At 44.6% G+C, this 24,293-nt stretch overlaps 1 protein-coding gene across 1 annotated transcript; it reads right to left on the reverse strand.

Moving 5' to 3' along the window:
* Nucleotides 1–927: 927 nt before the first annotated feature.
* TMEM101 (transmembrane protein 101) lies at nucleotides 928–24,293 on the reverse strand. Its single transcript, XM_073607790.1, has 4 exons — nucleotides 24,000–24,293; nucleotides 21,604–21,784; nucleotides 12,630–12,776; nucleotides 928–11,778 (listed from the first exon to the last, which is right to left on the reverse strand). The coding sequence occupies exons 1-4, from the start codon at nucleotides 24,128–24,130 to the stop codon at nucleotides 11,470–11,472; spliced, it is 768 nt and encodes a 255-aa protein (XP_073463891.1). The 5' UTR covers nucleotides 24,131–24,293; the 3' UTR covers nucleotides 928–11,469.

Raw genomic sequence — 24,293 nt, forward strand, 5'->3', positions numbered from 1 at the left:
AAAAAAAAATATTTGTGAGGTATTGCTGCGATCGTTAGAGCGAGAGCAATAATTCTAGCAAAAGACCTCCTCTATAACTCTAAATTAGTAACCATTAAAATGTTTTAAACGTTGTCTATGGATATTTTTAAGTACCGTAGTTTATCGCTATTCCACGAGCGTGCGCAATTTTATAGCAAAACGTGGGGGGGGGGGGCTGTGTGATGCGAAGGGGTCCAGAGGTAGGGGGGCTGTGTAATATAATGGGGTGTAGAGGTGCGGTGGCTGTGTAATGTAAAGGGTTCCAGATTATTATATTAATTTATTATCAGGTGAATGCGGCCCTCCATGCATTCACATACATTGAATCTGGCTCTTAGACCCCCTTCATACTGCCGCAAAGCATCCTGAAAGAGCCGCTGTTGTGTGTCCAATGTGAAAGCCCCGAGGGCTTTCACACTGCAGCGGTGTGCTGGTAGGACGGTAAAAAAAGTCCTGCTAGCAGCATCTTTGGAGCGGTGAAGGAGCGGAGTATACACCGCTCTTGCCCATTGAAATCAATGGGGCAGCGCAGCTATACCACCGGCATAGCACTGCTGCAGCAGCGCTTTGCGGTGGTTTTAACCCTTTCTGGGCCGCTAGTGGGGCGCTTTTACCCCCCCCCCACACCCCCGCTAGTGGCCGAGAAAGGGTTAAAACCCACCGCAAAGCGCTGCTGCAGCCGAATAGCGCAGCGAAATTGGCGGTAAAAATAGCGGCGTTTTACCGCCGACGCACCAACCGCCCCAGTGTGAAAGGGGCCTTAAGTGGAAAAAGGTTGCGGACCTCTGCTCTACAATATAAAACCTGCTAGTTGGAATTACAATTTAAAGACACTTTAAGGCTGTTTGTATGTAATATTCAGAGACATTACTCACATTTCAAACAGAAGATTGACAGACACGGGACTTTCCTTTGGATTTTATTTTTTTAGTTTTGTTTTCATAAAAACGTGAAAATAAATATATTCAAAATAACAAAAGGAAGAGCAAAGTTAACAAAAATATTTATTTTTCTCAAAGCAGTGAATTCCAGAGCTTGTGATTATGCCCCACCTTGATTTAAGCTCATCTTTGTAACAGAGAAAACATACATGGCCATAAAGACCACCTAGAGAATAAATATAGCTCTAAGCGGTCAGGAATTGTAAACTCTGAAAAGTCCCACCTAAGACCAGATATCACAAGATGCCCGCTATCACTGGTTAGCCACAGAATCCTCTGCTGTGCACCCCTCTGACACTAGTTTCACCTTATTAGTAAATGCTTAAAGCGGAGTTCCACCCAAAAGTGGAACGTCCGCTCATCTGATTCCTCCCCCCCCTCCGGTGCTACAATTGGCACCTTTCAGGGGGGAGGGGGGTGCAGATACCGGTCTACCTTCCGGGAATAGACTGCCGCAGGAGTCACGCCCCCCCCCCCCCCCCCCCCCGCTGTCTCCTGGGAAACACACAGGTCCCAGGAGATCGCGGGGACCACTTAGGACGCACAGCGCGACTCGTGCATGCGCAGTAGGGAACCGGGAAGTGAAGCCGCAACGCTTCACTTCCTTATGCCCTCACTCGAGAATGGCGGCGGCAGCAGCCGAGAGCCGAGCTATTACTCAGCTTCCGACATCGCTGGACTCCAGGACAGGTAAGTGTCCGTTTATTAAAAGTCAGCAGCTGCAGTATTTGTAGCTGCTGGCTTTTAATATTTTTTTTTCAGGTGGACTCCCTCTTTAACATGTCTCACTTCAGGACTAAAGTGGGGTACACACTATAAGAAAATCAGGCGAACGTTCGTCCGATTTTTCTCGATGCTTCACAGAAAATTGGAATCGTTGCAAGAAAATTCGTATGAAAATTCTTACGAATATTCTCGTAGGACAAAGGCTTTTTTTTTGGTTTATTGTTTCTGATCATGCGCAGTCTCTTTTCAGATTTTTCTTGTACAAAAATACGGTACACATTAAACGAAAATCGTTCGTTCTGTTCCCGTACGAGTAAAATTTAGGAGTTTGTCTTGTCGGGAATTTTCGTATGAAAATTCAGAATCGGTTGTTGAAAGTTGTGTACACACTATATGACAATTCTTTGGACGAAAATGTTCGCCCGATTTTCTTATAGTGTGTATGAGCCTTAACTTGTTCTTACTGAATCCTGAAGAGCAGAGCAACCATTAAACTCTATGCAGATCGATTCCACGCCGAATCCTCCCTCACTAGAAGTCTGACACTATGGGATTGATTTATAAATCTGGTGCAGTTCTGCACAGAAACCAATCAGCTTCTAGGTTTATTCTCTACACTTAATTAAACAAGCTGAAGTTAGAAGCCGATTGGCTACCATGCAGATCTGCCCTGGATTTTACACTCTCCAGTTTTAGTAAATTAATCCTAATGTATTTAAAGGGAACTCCAGGCAGATCACCAGTAATGTGGTTGTAAAACCTCAGACACGAAATATTAACAAAGCATATCCTTTTATAGTGTGTACTTGTCTCAGTCCAGAGCACTGAGTGTCATTTCTGTCTGGTGCCTTGTTTCTCTGCTATCTGCACGAGTCACCTCTGACAAGTTTTCCTGACACCAAGAGAAAAAAGGTGACAGGAGAGGGATCTCCAGCACACAGTTGCGACTGACAGACTCTGCTCTGTTCCTGTGTGTTATGTAGGAGGATTTGTTTAATCTCTGTGTATCACTTGAGGTCAGTCACTTAACTGGGTATATGGAAAGGTTTACAACCACTTTAAAAAAGGACAATCTCTGCCCAAACTAGGTTTAAATACATACATGAGCGTTTTTTAACCACTTCAATACCGGGCACTTTCTCCCCTTCCTGCCCAGGACACTTTTCAGCTTTCAGTGCTGTCGCATTTTGAATGACAATTGCATGGTCATGCAACACTGTACCCAAACTAAATTTTTATCATTTTTTTCACCACAAACAGAGCTTTCTTTTGGTGGTATTTGATCACCTCTGCGGTTTTTATTTTTTGCACTATAAACAAAAAAAGGCCGACAATTTTGAAAGAATAGAAACTAATGGGCACTGATAGGCGGCACTGGATAGGCAGCACCGATGAGGAGCTACTGACAGACATGACTGAGTGGCATCTGAAGGGCCACTGGCAGGCGATTATTATGGGGCACAGGCTGGCAGTGATGGGCACTTATTGGCAGCTGGATTGGCACATCTGATGGAGGCTGCACTGATAATCAATGTGCTGTTAATCAGCACTGACCCCCCTTTGACAGGGAGAGCCGCCGATTTGCTCTCCCTATCAGCGTGAACCAAGGAAAGCAGTTTACCGTCACTTCCTGGTTCACGCGATGATCAGCTGTGATTGGTCACAGCTGATCACGTGGTAAATAGCTCCTGTCAGAGGCTCCATACCACGAACGGAGTTGCGGTGTGCCAGACTGACACACTGCACCTCAGATCGGCGCTCCCCTGCTGGCGTGCGTCGGCTTGTTATCCTGATCACGTTATATGACATCCGATCAGGATAACTAAACCACTTTGCCGACGCCATAGTGCTATATGACGGGCGGCAAGTGGTTAATCTTCAGCTATAAAAAGCAACTCTAAAAGACCATGGTGTGTTTCCAGCATTTATGAAGCTTTAGCAGTCATAAGTATTTAGGAAATGTTTGCCGAGGTAAATGCAAAGTAAAGCGCAGGTTTTGCCATAAGGCCCACAGGGCCAGTTTGTCGCAGTTTGTCACTCCAAGTGGTGCAGCATCCATCCCCACTACAGGCAGCCTGTCAAAGTCTATGCCAGACTTTGACATGCTGCCTGTTGCAGGGCTGGACGCTAGATATGTCCCTTCCCAGAAGCTCTAAAATGCCAGGATGGATGCCCTGCACCTAGATTGTTAGTATGCAAGAGGCTGAAAATCTATTTCTTAGCATTTCCTGCATCACACATCATATATACAGTTTTCTTAAGCAATTCAATGTTTGTAAACCTGCTACAAAGTTTCTTACCTGGAAATCCTGCCAGCAACAGGCTTTCCTGTTGCCAGCTGACACACTAAGGTGCTGCCCTGCAATTAGCAGCAACGTTACCAGCCTGCTGTATGGACTTCTTTACTTGGCTATTGGAGGCACCTGGCAGGTCTATTAGAGTCTATTATATAGGCAGCCCCATAGCCACCCATAACAAGCTGGCAATGCAGCGGCTAATTGCAAGACAGCAGCTTAGCATTTGCACTATTGGGATAGTATAGGGTAGCGCAGCTAATTATTGTCCAAATAGCTTAGCGTTGTCAACCTGCAACAGGAAGTGCTGTTACTGGCAGGATTTCCAAGAAATAAACTTTATAACGGGTTCATAAAAGGACATTTGTTTAACCACTTGCCGTCCGTACAACTTACTTATACAGCGCCAAGATGGCAATACTGCGCCAGATCACATACGTAGTACGTGATCCGATACTTCAGGGTCTGGGGCACATATGCGCGCCACCGGTGGCCCGCTCCCACTGCGATTATACACAGTGGGAGCTGATCTGCGGGTACTGCGGATGTGATGTCCACCAACACCCACCTATCATTCAGCATAGTGGCAGTCTGTCTATGTAAACAAGGCAGATCACTGTTCTGTCAGTAGGGAAGGCATTGATCCTGTGTTTCTGCAAAGCAAGGACATGGATCCATATCTTCTCCTAGTAAAAGCACCCCCCACAGTACACAAAAACAAAGGCTAGGCACACAGTTAACCCTTTGATCGCCCCTGATGGTAACCCCTTCCCAGCCAATGTCATTAGTACAGTGACAGTGCATAATTTTACCACTAATCACTGTAGACAGTGCATATTTTTAGCACTAATAACTGTATTAGTGTCACTGGTCCCGAGAAAGTGTCAGTGTCCAAATCGTCTACTGCAACATCGCAGTCCCGCTTTAAGTCGCTAATCGCCACTATTACTAGTAAAAAATAAATAAAAATGTCCCATACTTTGTAAATGGTATTTTAGCGCAAACCAATCAATATACACTTATTGGGATTTTTTTTTTTTTACTAAAAAAATATGTAGCAGAATACATATTGGCCTACATTTATGAAGAAATTGGATTTTTTTTTAATTTATTGGATATGTTTGATAGCAGAAAGTATAAAATACTGAGGTTTTTTTCAAAATTTTCAGGGTTTTTTTTTTTTGTTTTTAGTTTATAGCGCAAAAAAAAAAAAAAACGCAAGGGTGATCAAATACCACCAAAAGAAAGCTCCATTTGTGGGAAAAAAAGAACATACAAGTTATATGGGTACAGCGTCGCACAACCACGCAAGTGCCAGTTATAGTAATGCAGTGTCATATCGCAAAAAAAACGGCCTGGTCACGAAGGGTAAACCTTCCGGAGGTAAGGAAAACTGTACACAGAGAGGCATGATGCCAAGCATAGAGAAATATATTATATACACCTTGAGGGCCCGTTCACACCACATGCAGTCCAGTGTTTTTTTTTGTTTTTTTCCTGCATCATAAACACATGGAGAGTAGGTTATATGGTTTTCAATGGCATAGTTCACACCAGTGCTGTCAGTTCTAGAAAAAAAAAAAAAAAAAAAAAAAGGATTTTTCCTGCACTGGACTGGAACGCTGTAACACACATCAAAAACACACTGGAACGCACCAAAAATGCACTGGAACACATGTCCTTATTTAAAAAGTTAAGAAAAAAAAGAAGGTGGACAAAAAATGCACTGGACTGCATCAAAAACGCACATGCAGAAAAGTATCTGGAACGCATCCGGATTGCGTGTCTATGGTGTGAACTGGCCCTAAAGGGTTTCAAAAAAATGTCCAGATTTTTCTGAAATGCCTTGCAAATTGTTTGCTCTTCATTCTTCAGACAAGGACTTACTAACGAGTAATAAAAAGTAATGCATAGTTTGTTCAGCTGTAGATGTAGTGTGAGTAACTATATACTGGCCGGCCCCATCCAGTATTGCGATTTCCTCCACCAGCCCCCTCCTCTCCCTTCTCATACAGCTGATCAGCCTTATCTACGTATCTGCCCGTCAAGTACAGCCGGCCACAAGGGTGCAAACGCCAAAAAGAGGAGATCGCCAGAGGAACTACACAACACTGGATCTTCACTGGTAAAAAAAAAAAAAAAAAAAAAAAAAAACATTTTAGACGATTACAAGACATTCAAAAATAAATGAGATCTGGCAGATTTTCCCTTTGAAAATGTTTATCTGCAATTTTCTGGCCTAAATCTAAGATTCTGTAAAAATGGTTGAAGTCCTCCCTTGAAAATCAATTCCATTAAACAACCCATTCCAATGCCGCGTACACACGATCGGAAATGCCGCCAGCAAAACTCCGATTAGAGCTTTTGCTCGGAAACTCCAAGCATGTGTATGCTCCATTGGACTTTTGCTGGTGGAGTTCCCACCAGCAAAAGATTGAGAGCAGGTTCTCTATTTTGTGGTCGGAAAAAGTTCCTATCGGAAAATGCAGTCTGTATGCAATCCTGACGCGCAAAAAAGTCGACGCATGCTCGGAAGCATTGAACTTCATTTTCTCGGCTCGTCGCAGTGTTGCACGTCACCATGTTCTTGACAGTCGAAAGTTCAGAGAACTTGTGTGACTGTGTGTATGCAAGCCAAGCTTAAGCGGAATTCCGTCGGAAAAACCATTCAAGATTTTTCCGACAGAAATTCTGCTCGTGTGTATGGGGCATAAAGCAGCAGGAAGAAAGGAAGCCTAAAAGCTTGGTCATGGAGACAGTTCTCAAGAGACAACCTGTTTCCAGAGATAACTTTGCAAAATCCATTTACTGTATACCTGGCAGTGGAATACAACCTCTCATGTTGGGTCACTCTTGCACGCTTTGTTCTGTACATGGTTATACTGTTTCACCTTGTATAGGTGATAAAGGAACTTTACTAGAATGAAAATAAGTATAAAAAAGGTGAAACAAACACATTTAGTTTCTATTTATCTTCCCTTTCATAATGGTTATATATATATATATATATATATATATATATATATATATATATTTTTTTTTAGTTTCTTTCACCCAGAGAATGCAATGACATAAAAAAAGAGATCAGAATCAATGATTTGCATCCTAGAAATGAACAAATTTGCAGCTCTACAAGAAAAAAAAAGTAGCTTAATTAAAAAAAAAAGGCACATGATTTCAACTATATAAAACTAAAACATACTGTGTGTATAGTGATAGAGGTTCATAGGGAGCTCTGCTGCCCCCAAGATGTGGTACTGCAGAAGTGCAATTAAGGCTGATTTTCAGCTGTCCAGACTCTACAACAATCAGAAAATTAGAGTTAAATAAAGCATGGACAGTATGTATTGCACAGCTTCAAGATTTAAGACATTAAAAAATAAATTAAATCATACAAGAACCTTAAATTTAGAGACGTCAATATAAAAAAAAAAAAAAAAAGTAGCAGATTTCACACTTATTCACCTGCCACAAAGAAACACCATGTGTGGCATGTGGTTAAAGCTTAACTGGATTTTCAGTTTAAAATGACCTAAATATATTCCAGGTTTAGCAAAACAAAAAGTGTGCAATGGTTTGGTGTGTATTATTTAGAAAGCAGCCACATCTGGAGCAGGAAAGCCTGTCCACTGCCAGTATGGTGTAAAGGGGGACCCTTGCTCCCTGTGTGGAAGCCGTGGTCTCTCTTCAAAGGTTCAACATGCCGCCCTGCAGAGCTAAATGTATAGCTCTGCGATCAACACAGTTCATACTGCCCGATGACTGGAGGGCACCATCTAGCTCTGGCTTAGCAGGGGGTTTGTGAGGCCACTGCACTGCTTGCTCCTTACACCTTACTGGCAGGGGATAGGCCTTTTCTTTTTACGCAACCTGTTTTTTAAGACTACGAACACCTTTTATTCTGATGCACCCGAAATATTTAGTTAACATCTACTAAAAGTTCAATTAGGCTTCAAAAGGAAACTTTGCCAAGAATGGAGGCTGCTATTGCTCTCTGTAACTTTGGTCCTCTTACAATAATACTTGGAGTCACTGACCCGAGGCAATTATGCCCATAAGGTCTGATGGCCTTCCCCTGCTAGAAGCAAAGCCCAATTCCTGCATATCCTGTATAAAAAGAAAAAAAAAAAAAGAACAAGATCTGTGTACTTCTAATGCCAGGGGCGGCCTGTCCATTAAAAGGGGTTGTAAAGGCTCGTGTTTTTTCACCTTAATGCATCCTATGCATTAAGGTGAAACAACACCTTGCAGTCACCAACCCCCCCCCCCCCCCCCCGTTTTACTTACCTGAGCCCCGAATTTCCGTTGGCGCGTCCCCACCGTCCCTCTCTCCATGGGTTCCCGGCTCTTGATTGGATAGATTGATAGCAGCGCAGTCATTGGCTCCCGCTGCTGTCAATCAAATCCAATGACCCGGGCGCCGGGGGTGGGGCCGAGTCCTGCATTCGGCCTCTATGGACACCAAATGCTGGACTCGGGAGCGCCATGAGAGCGCTTCTCCAAGGGGTTATCTAATGCAGGGAGGAGCCGCAAGAGCTGCCAAGGGACCCCAGAAATGGATGTTCGGGTCCACTCTGTGCAAAACGAGCTGCACAGTGGAGGTAAGAATAACATATTTGTTATTTAAAAGAAAAAGGATCCTTTAGTATCACTTTAAGGGTGCACAGGCACCGCCCTCCCCATCCACAGCAGACTATGGGTGATGACACAGGTCCCGGAAATCACAGCCGTTGTCAAGCACTTACACGGGGAAGCTGGAGATGCAAGATCACGTGACCAAACCGGATTTAGAAAAAAAGGTAAGTATACAGGGGATGCAACGTTTTTCAGCATAGTGGTAGGCTTTACACAGCAAACTTGTCCAGGTCAGTGACTAAAAATATTAAAGTCAGAGGACCATTATTCCCTGGAAGGGATCAGCCATGGCAGTCCCATATTTCTCGCATGCGTTAAAGAATTACCCATAACAAATCTGATAGTGTAAGACAGATATACGAAAAACAATAACTTTGTAAACATAGCTCCATTATGCCAGAACAAGTCTCTTTCACATATCCAGCACCCATTAGGAGGAAATATTTGCTGCTTTGTCAGTCCTTCAACAAGTGACCGAACAACAAAACACGCCTTTATGTCTACATTATAAATCAAGAAAAATGTGCATATTTCATAAAGCAGGTTTGAATATCTTTTAAATGCCATTAATGCCAGGTTCACACTATCCCACCTAGTGAAACGCAGCGTTTTACCTGATGGGCTAATGTTAGTGTTGGCTCCCGCAGAGAGCAGCGCAATGCGCATTTCAGCGCATCACATTGCTTACTTGATTATTTCTTTTTAACATGGGGCGGATCAGTGATGATCCGCCCCGTGAACATCCGCTTGCTGATCGGCGGCCGATCCCCGCTGAGCAGGAAGATGACAGGTCCATCGCTGCACACTGTGCAGCGACGGACCTGTCAGAGCGCCGCTCTCCCCTATGGGGGATCGGATGATGACGAACCGTAGAGTCCGTCGTCACCCGATCCGATAACGGATGGAAAAGTAGGGCTTTCCTCCGTTACACTTTTTCGGATGGGAGCGGGTCGATGTCAGTGGACATGTCACCGCTGACATCCGACGCTCCATAGACCTCCATGAAGTGTCCGTTCAGGTCCGCCTAAAAAACTGACAGGCGGACCTGAACGGACAGTCCATGTGAAAGAGGCCTAACTTTATTTGAAGTGTCACACAGGGGTTCATTTACTAAAACTCGAAAGTGCAAAATCTGATGCAGCTCTGCACAGAAACCAATCAGCTTCCAGGTTTTTTTTTGTCAAAGCTTAAAAGGATAAGGCTCACGTAAAAAAAAAAAAAAAAAAGCACTTTTTTTACAGGTAAAAAATGTGCATTTATTATTTTTTTTAGTAGGAGCCTGGAAAGCATTGCACCAGCAGATTACTGTTAGTGTGTCAGTTTACCTGTATGGTCAATGAACTACCACAGCGTTGTGGAACTACAAGCCGACGGCCGCAAAGGATATTGATGCTTGTAGTTCATTCGCAAAAACAAAGCTGTGCATATGGATGATGTGGCTGTGTGGGCGGAGCCCCGCATGAGCGCGCTGTTTTCAAACAGTAGCAACATGGGGGGAGGGGCAGCCGGTGGCGGCTGCAGCAGCACTGGGAACATGTTACACCCTAAAATCAGGTGGAACATGTAGCATATTCCCAAAGGTGAACTTATCCTTCAATTGAACAAGCTGAAGTTAGAAGCCGATTGGCTACCAAAGCGACACTCGATTCATGTCTCTGCACAGCAGCTCATTGCGTTGGGCTGCTGTGTGGTGACATTCGGTCTAATGCGCTGTGGAAAAATGCAGACAAGCTGGATTTTTCCACACCACCCATCAAACCCATGTTCTGGTGCGTACAGGCCACATAAAAAACAATTATGACGTGCGTTTATCCAGTGCAAAAAAATGCAGTTCACCGAAGATCGTATGAACGAGCCCTAAAGATGGCAGTGTTCTCAGCTACACCCACCACAACCATTACAAGGACAAGTCACAGAACCTTATTGCTCCTGCTACAGTCTTTGCAATATAAGGTAAATAAACATTTCAGTGACAACATTGGGTCGGTGGAGCTGGGAACTCAGGTGTGGAGACCTTCAGCCAGAGTACCTAAGACACATTTAAGAAGCCAATAGTCGGTACATTTTGTCAGCATTCACTAAAAACTGGCATTGCTCAGGACTGAGGAAGAGTTCTCCTAAAAGAAGCATCAGTACAAGGGAAACATCATACTGTCAGGTATGTCCCTTGTGCTGATTTTTATGGTTTTGATTTTAGCTAATGAGCTTGGGGCTATCAATCTCTTCCCAGGCATATTCTGTGAGTGAATAGGAAAGAGCTCAAAACTTTCCAGAAGAATCCCCTACACCTGAGCACTGAACTGTGTTTGGTGACATGCAGTTTGATGCCCAATGCTTTGTTCACGTCTATAATGAACATGGGTAGTCACAAATATACATCGCAGCTCAAAATTTTAACTTTGTACAGTCTGTAGCTGCCAAATGGGACCAATCTTCATAATATGTTGTCTGTTTATGTGGTTTATCCTGTACATGCAAACCCACAGCAGGGTACTGGCCATCAATTTATGTTTTTTTTTTTTTTTTACTCACTCTGTCCATTGGAGGCTAATGACCTTCAATACTGCAGAGCTTTCACCCACATGAACAATCAAGATACATATAAAAACACTTCTAGACTCAGCATAGCAGAAATATGGAATGTAAATAAAATGGTGCATCCCTCATGCCATCAGACCACAGAGCAGAGGATTCTGGGTGATATGAACAATGATTTATGGGACCTGTTTTACAGATACCGAGCTATTCCAATGAAAAGCTCCCGTGAAAGTCTGAGGACGATATAAAGAACTTGAAACAGTTGTGTGCCATTGGTTTGCTGCTGAATTATGAACCCCCTAATAGATTTGTTCTCAACCATCTGTGGCCAATAGGACAGCAGCTCCAAAAATGCCGACATTCTGTCCGATCATTCGCATCTGGTTCCAGAATTCCACCCGACGGTCCTTGTGCCAGAAGCCAATGTTTCCATCTACGAGGAGCAGAGAGAAGGGGAGCAGGACAGCGAGTACCTGAGCAGAGAACCTCACGTAGTAGCCGGACAAGAAGGACAGCGCCAGCACTCCATACAGGACAAAAAGGATCTGCAGGGTCGGTTCGCCTCCTGGGAGGAAGTCCAGGTAGGACTGGCGATCCTCCTTACTGTGCTGTAGAGTGTATGCCTAGTAGAGACAACAGAGACTTTAAGAAAAAAACTGATACACAATGTAGAAAGCCATCCACAACACTGCCGCCAGCTACATCACCAACCTCATCTGCAGATATCACCCAAATCGTCCGCTTCGCTCCTCCCAAGAGATCCCGCTCTCTAGCTCCCTTGTTACCTCTTCCCATGCCCACCTCCAGGACTTTTCCAGAGCCTCCTCCATCCTCTGGAACTCCCTTCCGCAGTATGTTCGGTCAGCTCCTACCCAGTCCACCATTAGGCGATCTTTGAAAACTCCAGGAAGCCTACACCACCTCCACCTAAGAACTGTATTTGAGTCACCTCCATCAGATCATCCCCAGCAGCTATTACCTTTTGTACCACCTCCCCCTCCCTTTAGATTGTAAGCTCTATGAGCTCCTATTCCCTCTGTATTGAACTGTATTGTAATGCCCCCCCCACCCCCGAAAACTGTTGGCTCTATATATGGTAAATCCTGAATAATAATAACAACTACTGATTCTGTCCTTTAGTCAGCACCAAGCTTTGCCCAATGCTAGATAAACATTTGCTGCAGAACATACCTTGACTTTTATATGCAAACACTCCACTACACCCTTGCCCCCTACAAATCCTCCCCTTGCAACCACAGAATTTAGAGATCGGGAGCACAGGCGCCTTCTCTCTCTCTGTGGCAATGTCCAGTCCTATGAATAGATATTCAGGCATGGATCATTGCATTGTGGCATGCAGAAAGGAAAAGCATGGAAATGCAAACTCTCCTTATAAACAGGGTTATAAAAGTATTCATCCACCCTAACCCAATCAGATGTGCTCATAGTAAACACTATGAACCAGTCTACATACCAGACAGATGAGGTAGATGCCCAGGAAGACCTGTCCTGTGGTCTGCATTGATCGGCTACGAGGCTTCTGTCTGTAGATTTCTCCAGCTCCGCTGGCCAGAATGAGGAAGCCCCCGATGACAGCAATGATTCGAGAGTACATTCGTACCTGAGTAACATGGAGGAGTGGAAACCATTAAAAATCAGCCTTTGGGAGACCAATTATTAGGACAACAATTAAAAAAAAAAAATGTAAGTGATAAACCCCTGCGCCACTAAAAATACACATGAATAAATATTTTAAAAAATGTGTATATAAAAACATAATGCTGCTCCCCTCAAAAGAGTGATGTCCTCTCAGTGATGAGTGAAAGATTGAATCCAGGGGGCGCTAATTGTGAATAGTATGTGCCAGCTAATTAGTATTGATATACCGACTAACTAAAATAGATGTATGTATGTATGTATGCGTATGTATCTAGGGTCCCGTTGAGTTTAATACCGGACAATGTAGGCACCGGACACTTGAGTATCTTTTCCAATGCTTTAATAAATTTTAATTTTGAAAGAAGTAGCAGGAAAGAGGTAGAAGAAGAGTTGCAGGGAAGTTGAAATACCTTTTCTTAGTGTAGTATTAGTAATTGGAATCTTGTAGATGAATGTACTCTCTTTTTGGAGGTGAATCTTTGCCCACCTGGATAGGTTTCTCTCACTAACCTAGTAGCCAGTACGTAGCACGAACAAAAGTCTCTGCCACAGACTTGAATGGAATAGAAACCCGTATGATCCTCTGCCACAGGATGTAATGGTTTACGATGAATAGCAAACACAGCACTAGAACCTTTAAGCCGACCCGGCAGTACTATGCGATAGGATTACTTTAGGATACGTCCTCCAACTGAGTCACCGGGCCCCTCTCCAGACCAGCACTCTGCATGATCCTTCCATGATGGGTCCTCCCCTGGGATCTTCTCAGTTGTCCAGCTTCTTCCCTCTAGGACAGACAGCCCAGGACCATTCCCTTGCCGCTGTGGTAGGCCCCAGACAGGCTTCTGGGCACACGCTGCAGCAACGTGGGCCCCCCGGTCGGAGGACCACAAGGTAGTACTCCTAGCACATACCTGTCGGCCAGGAGGGCCAGCAGGTGGAACGAAAACAAACCCTAAAACATGGCGTCTGTCCCATAAATACCTTCTCCCAGAATGCAACTTGGAGGACCACCTCCACCCAGTTATCTCCGGGACAGAGGAACACTCATACGCTTTAACGTGTTGCCTTTCCAACACCGACCCATGGTGACAACGACACCCACAGGCACAGTGCGAAACTACATGCAACTCAGCCAAGCTGGAACAGAGGCAAATCTGACTATGTATGAACGTAGATTGAAAATCTACCAGTGTGATATATATATATATATATATATATATATATATATATATATATATATATATATATATATCCACTCTCCTTTCCAGCGCTTACTGCCCGCTGTCATACCCTCCGCATTCCTCTCTGGTATATACTACATGCTGTTACACCCTCTGCATTCTTCTCCTGCAATTACGTCTTACTGTCATATCATACATTCTGTTGGTACATACTGTCATACACTTTGCACCTCTCTCCTGCCTTACCCTCCATATTCCTCTCATATACATACTACCCTCCACTAGCCCTCCTGCATATACTGCTTGCCATTCTACCCTCTGAACTTATTGGCCATGGTCATTCCCTCTGCTCTCCTCTCCTGCATACACTGCCCATCGCTATACCTTCCGTACTCCTCTCCTGCACTTACATCCTGCGGTCATACCATCAGTACTCTTCACCTGCATGTACTTCCTGCTGTCATACCCTCTTGTACACCTCTCCAGCACTTAAAAGCTGAATTCCAGGTAAGTATATTTTTTCACAGTTACATTGATCTAGCTTGGACCAATGTAATTATACATATGTCATTGCTGTGCAATCCCTAAAGAAGCTGGAAATCACTGTAGTAGGCACCTCTACTACTATGATCACCAGGAGGTCATTCCCTCTGCATGGGTGCCTGTCAGAGAACACTTTGCACTTTTTTAATGAACTCAGAGAATTCACTGACTGGATGAGGTGAGGCGGTGACATCAAGATCATGGGACAGGACCCAGAAGTGAGTAGTAGTGCCTACAATAGTATGCATTAAAGTGGATGTAAATCCTTCATATACCCAGTGAAGTGAACAGCCTCAGATGATACACAGAGATGAAACAAATCTCCCTATATAAGTTTTACATGTATATCTGCTGTCTTCAACTTTATACAGTGCCTTGCAAAAGTATTCACCCCCCCTTGGCTTTTTACATTACATACTTTAGTTAAATGTTTTTTTAATCTGAATTATATGTGATGGATCAGAACACAATATTCTACGTTGGTGAAGTAAAATTAGAAAAATATATAAATAAAACTATTTTTCAGAAATAAAAAAACTGATAATTGGCATGTGCGTATGTATTTACCCCCTTTGTTATGAAGCCCATAAAAAGCTCTGGTGCAACCAATTACCTTCAGAAGTCACATAATTAGTGAAATGATGTCCACCTGTGTGCAATCTAAGCGTCACATGATCTGTCATTACATATACACACCTTTTTTGAAAGGCCCCAGAGGCTGCAACACCTGAGCAAGAGGCACCACTAACCAAACACGGCCATGAAGACCAAGGAACTCTCCAAACAAGTAAGGGACAATGTTGTTGAGAAGTACAAGTCAGGGTTAGGTTATAAAACAAATATCCAAATCTTTGATGATCCCTAGGAGCACCATCAAATCTATCATAACCAAATGGAAGGAACATGGCACAACAGCAAACCTACCAACAGATGGCCGTACACCAAAACTCACGGACCGGGCAAGGAGGGCATTAATCAGAGAGGCAGCACAGAGACCTAAGGTAACCCTGGAGGAGCTGCAGTTCCACAGCATAGACTGGAGTATCTGTACATAGGACGACAATAAGCCGTACACTCCATAGAGTTGGGCTTTATGGCAGAGTGGCCAGAAGAAAGCCATTACTTTCAGCAAAAAACAAAATGGCACATTTTGAATTTGTGAAAAGGCATGTGGGAGACTCCCAAAATGTATGGAGGAAGGTGCTCTGGTCTAATGAGACTAAAATTGAACTTTTTGGCCAAAGAAAACACTATGTCTGACGCAAACCCAACACATCACATCACCCAAAGAACACCATCCCAACAGTGAAACATGGTGGTGGCAGCATCATGCTGTGGGGATATTTTTCAGCAGTCGGGACTGGGAAACTTGTCAGGGTTGAGGGAAAGATAATTGGTGCTAAATACAGGGATATTTTTGAGCAAAACCAGTACCACTCCGTGTGTGATTTGAGGCTAGGACGGAAGTTCACCTTCCAGCAGGACAATGACCCCAAACACACTGCTAAATCAACACTTGAGTGGTTTAAGGGGAAACATGTAAATGTGTTGGAATGGCCTAGTCAAAGCCCAGACCTCAATCCAATAGAAAATCTGTGGTCAGACTTAAAGATTGCTGTTCACAAGCGCAAACCATCCAACTTGAAGGAGCTGGAACAGTTTTGCAAGGAGGAATGGGCAAAAATCCCAGTGGTAAGATGTGGCAAGCTCATAGAGACTTATCCAAAGCGACTTGGAGCTGTGATAGCTGCAAAAGGTGGCTCTACAAAGTAGTGACTTTAGGGCGGTGAATAGTTATGCACATTGACTTTTTCTGTTATTTTGTCCTATTTGTTGCTTGCTTCACAATAAAAAAAAAAAATCTTCAAAGTTGTGGGCATGTTCTGTAAATTAAATTATGCAAATCCTCAAACAATCCATGTTAATTTCAGGTTGTAAGGCAACAAAACACGAAAAATGCCAAGGGGGGTGAATACTTTTGCAAGGCACTGTATATACTTTAGAAAGTCTAGATCGCGTTACATATTTTCGCTTCCTGTTCATCACTGAGTGTGGAGTATGGGCACACAGCCAAGACAGCTGATTGGAGGAAAGGCACACCCCCCCACTCAACATTGGCAAAGGAAGGAAGTAATGTGCAGAACTCTGCTGTGAGAGGCAAGCTGTCTGCTAATCTATTTATAGCATCCCACGACACAAATTTCAGGCTCCTTTTATCTTCGGTCTCTGAGAACTTGTCAGAAGTTATTAGGCTGGTAACAGAGCTACGGAGCAAGAGAAAGCCACGGAACTCAGTGCTTTGGAGAGGGATAAGAAAACACTGCAGATACCCTGTTTCCCCGAAAATAAGACCTAGTGTGATTGTCAGTGATGGCTGCAATATAAGCCCTACCCCATTTCCCTGAAAATAAGCTCTACCCTGAAAAAAAGACCTACAAAGACTTTAACTAGGGCTTATTTGGGGGTAGGGCTTATATTGCAGCCATCACCGACAATCACGCTAGGTCTTATTTTCGGTGGAAACAGGGTATATGTGCCCAGCCCATTCTTTTTCTTACCTGAGCCCGATCCGATCAAGAGATGTGCATAAGAGCAGTAGCTCTCATGGCTGTCTCCCTCCCCATTGGGCAGATCAATAGTAGCGGGAGCCATTGACTCCCGTTGCTGTCAATCAAATGATGTGATGAGGGAGCGGGGGCCGAGCCGCCCACTCTGTGTCAATAGATGCAGACAGGGCGGTTCGGGAGCGAGCCCGCATGGGTGCCCCCATGGAAAGGGACTTTTTGTGTGGGGGGGGGCCTCCTGCCGAAGAGGAGGGGCCTGGAGCGTCAACGGGGGACCCCAGAAAAAGAGGATTGGGGCTGCTCTGTGCAAAAGCATTGCACAGAACAGGTAACTATGACAAGTTTGTTATATTCATTAAAAAAAATAAATAAATAAATAAATAAAAAGTTTACCTTTAAAAAAAAAAAAAAACAAAACTGATTGAAAACTACAGTTCTAAGATCTATGCAATGCTTTTCAAAAGCAAGTTTGCCCAAAGTATGTTTCTCCTGTTTTTGCGCACTTGAACAAGAGACCTATTACCCTGGTGTACATATGACATGCTATACTATTATATGCTATACTACTATTCCTGTATACCTATGAGCCCAATAGAGAGGGCAGTCACCTCTGAGAATATGATGGGTGGATAAAACCTGAACTGAGAAAAACATAGGAGATGATATTATTGGCTACTGGCTAAAAATACTAGTTGCCCGAACATCTCTGTCTCAGTCACCAAACCCAGAAAAAAAAACAAACATGCAGATTATTAAGTCATAACCCCTGATCTGCAAGCGTTTTCCAGATCAGAACCTGATAAAGCCACTGTATCAGCATGAAAGCCAGGCAACCAGCATATTCTAAAGGAGAGGCCAGTAATTGCAGGTCACTTATTCTATCAGTGCAGGTTTTCATTAAATACAGGCCAGTGACAACATCCACTGCAGCTTTTTAACTAGGCTCCCTGCCATAGTCATGCCAATCAGGGGACCCCCTCCCCCCACCATGCTCCCAGACATGAGGAAGCACCAGTGGGCAAACAAGCCCTATTCCTAACAACCCCAAAAAGAGAAAGACATACTGGGCAAAGTTGCTTACAACAATAAATGTTCATATCCTGCCCCATATACAGTATATATGTGATCTACAATCAGTCACCAAACAGTGGGCAGTGATTCAAGGTTTAGCACTTAGGGCAAAGTGGAAGAGTCTCTTCAAATCCCACGGCTGTTGCAATGGCCCCTCTATCCCTCCGCAGTCCCAAACCTGTGTAAGCTCTGTGTCAAGTCTTATACAGGGTTGAGGATGTGCTCCCCCCATACCCAGAAGTACTAAGTATTCTGCAGCAGCCAGGACTGCTGTTAAAAATCATGAGAGGACCCATACTGCCTACCTGACAGGACCCCGTTGTCAGGTGCCTGGGCCCTCCTTTTGAACTGATGGGGCCTGGGCCCAGTACAGGAGGGCTGGTTGTACTGCCTTAGCAGCCACAACAGGGACATCAGGGGAACAAAAGGAAGATAAATATAATTGGGTCGTCTTTAAAATGTTTAGGGATCTCCAGTTGGAATATAAGATTCCCAACAAGCACTTTTATAGTTTCCTGCAATGCGACATGCAGTAACGGCTCAGTTTGGATTGACAGCGGTGTCACTTTCCCATTTTAGATTGGAGAAACTGCTTTTTGAAGATGACCATACTAAACTTATTTCTAGATACTCTTCTCTTCTTTTGACCTCCTCCTCCTCCCAGAGGATGGAGAAAATAGCTAATGGACATCTGACATCCCAACCCTAACAGACGAAACATGGTCTGAGGTAGTGGGGGCTCTATTGCCAGGGGGAGGAGTCGCAGTGGTGATGTCATCTCACGAGCATCTTGCTGTTTTATGTATCCTGAGCCCGCACTGCCTAAGTGCTTCATTTGTGAGTAACGTTTTAATGTTTTATTTGATGAAATAAATCCTTTGGTATACAGACAGCACTAGATTTGGCTTTTTTTATTCCCATGTTCACCGGATCCATTTGAGGGATTATCCCACTGGTTGGTAGCCAGGCAATCAGCCTTTGGCTGCACGGATGAAATTGGAGCTTCACGCCCGGCTGATCCTTTTGTATCCCTGAGAGGGAATCTGCTAATTTTGACCTACTGGTGAAACAGGGGTCAGAATTTGAGGTGAGTGGCTAGGACACTGAGGTGGAAGAGAGCACCAGCACTTTAGAATTATTTCCACTGATTGGTGTATTTTCGTTTGGAAGATATTGAGGACTGCTATGGACTTTATATCACATTGAATTTTCATGTCACTTTATTAGTGTTGTTAATTGAATGTTTTCTACTGTGTATTATCTCAACATAGGGAACACTAATTGATTGTGCACCTTGTTTCTTGCTATTTTTTGCAAGTTTATCACTTATTCTTGTGAGCATTAACATTCAGCTATTTCAGTTTCTTATTTAGGCAGCGCAGCACTGTTTTGTTATTTAAATAATGAAAAAAGTTAGAAGAATTCAGGGAGAAGGTCAATGGCAGGAGGTAAGGAGAAAGGGGATGCACAAGGGGGGGGGGGAGCTTATTACGGTACAAGCACACTGCTGCAAGAGGACCATGTAGTGCATAATAAGGTGAACGTCTTTACCCAGGAGCCACAGGTGCAGTATACAGCCTGCTTCCAGCAGCCTGTCAAAATCAATGACAGGCTGAAATATGCATGCATATGAAAATTGTGCGCTGCATGACCCTCTTGCAGCCATGTACCCTAATAAACATGACAGATGGACGGCATCTGAGCCATCAAGAGATAGAAGGCAGCAAAGAGTGACGTACAGCGGGGATGGAAAGTATTCAGACCCCCCTTAAATTTTTCACTCTTTGTTATATTGCAGCCATTTGCTAAAATCATTTAAGTTAATTTATTTTCCTCATTAATGTACACACAGCACCCCATATTGACAGAAAAACACAGAATTGTTGACATTTTTGCAGATTTATTAAAAAAGAAAAACTGAAATATCACATGGTCCTAAGTATTCAGACCCTTTGCTGTGACACTCATATATTTAACTCAGGTGCTGTCCATTTCTTCTGATCATCCTTGAGATGGTTCTACACCTTCGTTTGAGTCCAGCTGTCTTTGATTATACTTGATTAGGAAAGCCACATCTGTCTATATAAGACCTTACAGCTCACAGTGCATGTCAGAGCAAATGAGAATCATGAGGTCAAAGGAACTGCCTGAAGAGCTCAGAGACAGAATTGTGGCAAGGCACAGATCTGGCCAAGGTTACAAAAAAATTTCTGCTGCACTTAAGGTTCCTAAGAGCACAGTGGCCTCCATAATCCTTAAATGGAAGACGTTTGGGACAACTAGAACCCTTCCTAGAGCTGGCCGTCCGGCCAAACTAAGCTATCGGGGGAGAAGAGCCTTAGTGAGAGAGGTAAAGAACAACCCAAAGATCACTGTGGCTGAGCTCCAGAGATGCAGTCGGGAGATGGGAAAAAGTTGTAGAAAGTCAACCATCACTGCAGCCCTCCACCAGTCGTGGCTTTATGGCAGAGTGGCCTGACGGAAGCCTCTCCTCAGTGCAAGACACATGAAAGCCCGCATGGAGTTTGCTATAAAACACCTGAAGGACGCCAAGATGGTGAGAAATAAGATTCTCTGGTCTGATGAGACCAAGATAGAACTTTTTGGCCTTAATTCTAAGCGGTATGTGTGGAGAAAACCAGGCACTGCTCATCACCTGTCCAATACAGTCCCAACAGTGAAGCATGGTGGTGGCAGCATCATGCTGTGAGGGTGTTTTTGAGCTGCAGGGACAGGACGACTGGTTGCAATCGAGGGGAAAGATGAATGCGGCCAAGTACAGGGATATCCTGGACGAAAACCTTCTCCAGAGTGCTCAGGACTTCAGACTGGGCCGAAGGTTTACCTTCCAACAAGACAATGACCCTAAGCACACAGCTAAAATAACGAAGGAGTGGCTTCACAACAACTCCGTGACTGTTCTTGAATGTCCCAGCCAGAGCCCTGACTTAAACCCAATTGAGCATCTCTGGAGAGACCTAAAAATGGCTGTCCACCAATGATTACCATCCAACCTGACAGAACTGGAGAGACTCTGCAAGGAGGAATGGCAGAGGATCCCCAAATCCAGGTGTGAAAAACTTGTTGCATCTTTCCCAAAAAGACTCATGGCTGTATTAGATCAAAAGGGTGCTTCTACTAAATACTAAGCAAATGGTCTGAATACTTGTGACCATGTGATATTTCAGTTTTTCTTTTTTAATAAATCTGAAAAAATGTCAACAATTCTGTATTTTCTGTCAATATGGGGTGCTGTGTGTACATTAATGAGGAAAAAAATGAACTTAAATGATTTTAGCAAATGGCTGCAATATAACAAAGAGTGAAAAATATAAGGGGATCTGAATAGTTTCCGTCTCCACTGTAACTTGCCAAAAACCACCCCAAGCTGAACTATCACTTTGGGTATCACATGAGACATTCTCACCTTCAGCCAGTCACCATAGTGGACATGACCTCCTACGTGGGCCGCGTAGGTGCTTACAGCAAGCTGCATGGCAGAACCGAGGGCAAACCAGCGGCGCTTTACACCGAAAGACATAAAGCTGGCGAACAGCACTGCTGCCCCCAGATCGAAGTACAGATAAGGCACGGGGATATCCGGTTTCCTAAAAGAACACAAGAATAAATAATCACTCAAAACGGGGAGGCAAGTTATAGAAGTACAAGACACAATGAGGGGAATTTACTAAAACTGGAGAAGAGAGAGTCTGGAGCAGCTGTGCATGGCAATAAATAAGGAAGAAGGGGGTTCAGGGACTTTTTTTTTTCCCCGCACTGGAATCGGATTGCATGGGTGTTCTCACCCATGCGATCCGATCTCTGTTCGAATCCACAGTTCACACTGCAATCTGTGAACCGATCTGGGGGCATCATTAACATTGTATTGACACCCGCAGCGGTTCACAGAGGGCAGTGTGAACTGCCTGCTGGAGAGATGCGGGAACCGGCACATAGCAAGAGTGTGAAACTAGGCTCACTGAACAAGCTGAGGACAGAAGCCGATTGGTCGACATACACAGCTGCTCCAGTATCAGTAAATTCCCCCAAAACAATTTCACTTACTAGTAGTTATGGCGGCAGCACACGTATCACTATGATCAATGAATCATTCAGTCTGATCAAATTGAATAAAGAAATAAAAATCACACATTAATGCAAGTTCTTTGAATCAGTACAGTGATTTACTGGTTGATTTCAGCTCTGCCAGATCGATTAGCTGTGGAGGAATTTTGACGATCACTTCAACTAAACAATGATTTATAAAAGTTAATTTAAATTTATGAATCATTGATTGCATTTTTCAATCAATACGTAAAGAATGGTACCGTGTGTGTTTTGATTATTTGAGATCGCTTGTTCCTTGATCAATCGCTGCCACTGGCAGCAGCTATCAGAATACCCAAACAGCAGCTTCTTCTGATTGGATACAGATGCTGTTTGACTGAAAATCTCCTAACAGGCTCCTTTGTGGCAGGACCACCCAAGAGGAGCTGAATGAAATTTGCTTATTATATAGCCAGCTTTTTTTTAACGATTGTATGTCAAAAGATTTACTGTCCAATCAGAAATATGATCGGACGATCAAAAAGATTATTCAATGCAACATACTGCCTGGCAGCAGGCATTTTATTCCACAAGCGTCATGCAATGTCCCCTCTACAATACCTGTAGCGGCCGGTCCCATCCCCGTGTGCCGAAATCACTGGCTCCCGCGCATGCACAGGAGTGATGTCATCCCGCACCGGCCAATAAAGATGGCAGAGACCCGGTGTTCTGTCGAGAAGTGCCCGGTATGTACTGCGCATGCGCCGTACGGAACAGCACAACAGCTGATTTGCCGATCGGTTGGGCTGACGTAACCATGGTGCATGCGCACATCGTAGGAGGTATCTCTCGATGGGAGATACCATTTCACAGGCACAATGTAAACCTATACAAAACAGCGGGGGGGAGACAGTAGTCCTCAGATTGTGCATCGCTGCAGCTGGAGGGCGGCTGATGGCTGTGTTGAAGTCCTGGTTTTGTCTGTGTTACAACCCGCCCTTTGACACTGGCAAAGCCGCCCCGCAACAGCGAGGCACAATGTGAGAACTACGGTCTCCCCCCACTATTTGTATAGGTTTCAATTGTGCCCGTGAAATGGTATCTCGAATCGAGAGATGCCTCCTACGATGTGTGCTTGTGCCCTGGTTACGTCACTCCTGCTGATCGGCAAATCAGCTTAAGTGCGGCTCCGTCTGGCGCATGCGCAGGCACTATTCGATGGGGGGCACTTCTCGACAGAACACTGGCACACAAGAGAAGATGTTGGCACTGGCGAGGGAGCGTTGGGAAGAGGAGGCTCCTCCCTTTAGTTCCGCTAGTTAACCCCTTCCTGACCAGCCACCTGCACAAGGCATTCAGGCAAGGTTGGTCGCCCCGCTGAACGTGACCCATTTAGGCGACTGGGGCCACATCACAACCACATGCAATGCAGGTGGTGGCGACACGTGGCCTGGGGGTCTTATGGGTTAAAGCAGGCGTCATATCACCACTTGTCACACGCCTTTGAAAAGCGATCCACCGCTGCTTTTTAGAGAAGCACACATGAACGAATCCTCAGTTACCAACAGCCAATCGCCTTTCTTCCCAACCATCACCGGGCGAAGCATGGCGCTCGCCGCCGTCCCAGTGGAAGAGGTGGACAAGCACCCCTCCCATCCCCCGTTGAGACCTCTGCCCTACTATGGGCTCCTCATGGCGCTCACATATACCGGGGGGACCAGCAGCTGAGAGTCCCTGGAAATGAATGGGAGGGTCAGTCATGTACACATTGGGTACCTTTTGGCCTCTGCTCGCTCTGCATACAGCATAAGCTGGCTGAAACAAAACCAGAACGGGCACCGGGTCAGCAGGAGCACCCCAAACCGGGTCACCAGCTGCAGAAGTCTCTTACGTCCACTGACCGCCATAGTCAAGGCACTGACACCCGGACCAGGTCCTGACTTCCGCCAGGACAACTCACTTCCGACAACCAAGGCACAGGCTCTTCCGGGTACGAGTCAGCCAGCCAAACCATAGAGTTCTGACAACTGAGCGGTAAGACACTTCCGCCTTCTTCCCCGCTGTTGTAAT

This window comes from Aquarana catesbeiana, linkage group LG12, assembly GCF_042186555.1.
Source record: "Aquarana catesbeiana isolate 2022-GZ linkage group LG12, ASM4218655v1, whole genome shotgun sequence".
Classification (NCBI taxonomy): domain Eukaryota; kingdom Metazoa; phylum Chordata; class Amphibia; order Anura; family Ranidae; genus Aquarana; species Aquarana catesbeiana.

Bases quoted from the DNA above. Each gene is read 5' to 3' on its own strand.
- TMEM101 (XM_073607790.1), bottom strand. From the start codon at position 24,130: ATGGCGGTCAGTGGACGTAAGAGACTTCTGCAGCTGGTGACCCGGTTT. The intron at 12,777-21,603 runs GTGAGAATGTCT...CATGTTACTCAG, and splicing joins ACTATGGTGACTGGCTGAAG to GTACGAATGTACTCTCGAAT. The intron at 11,779-12,629 runs GTATGTAGACTG...TGTCTCTACTAG, and splicing joins GCATCTACCTCATCTGTCTG to GCATACACTCTACAGCACAG.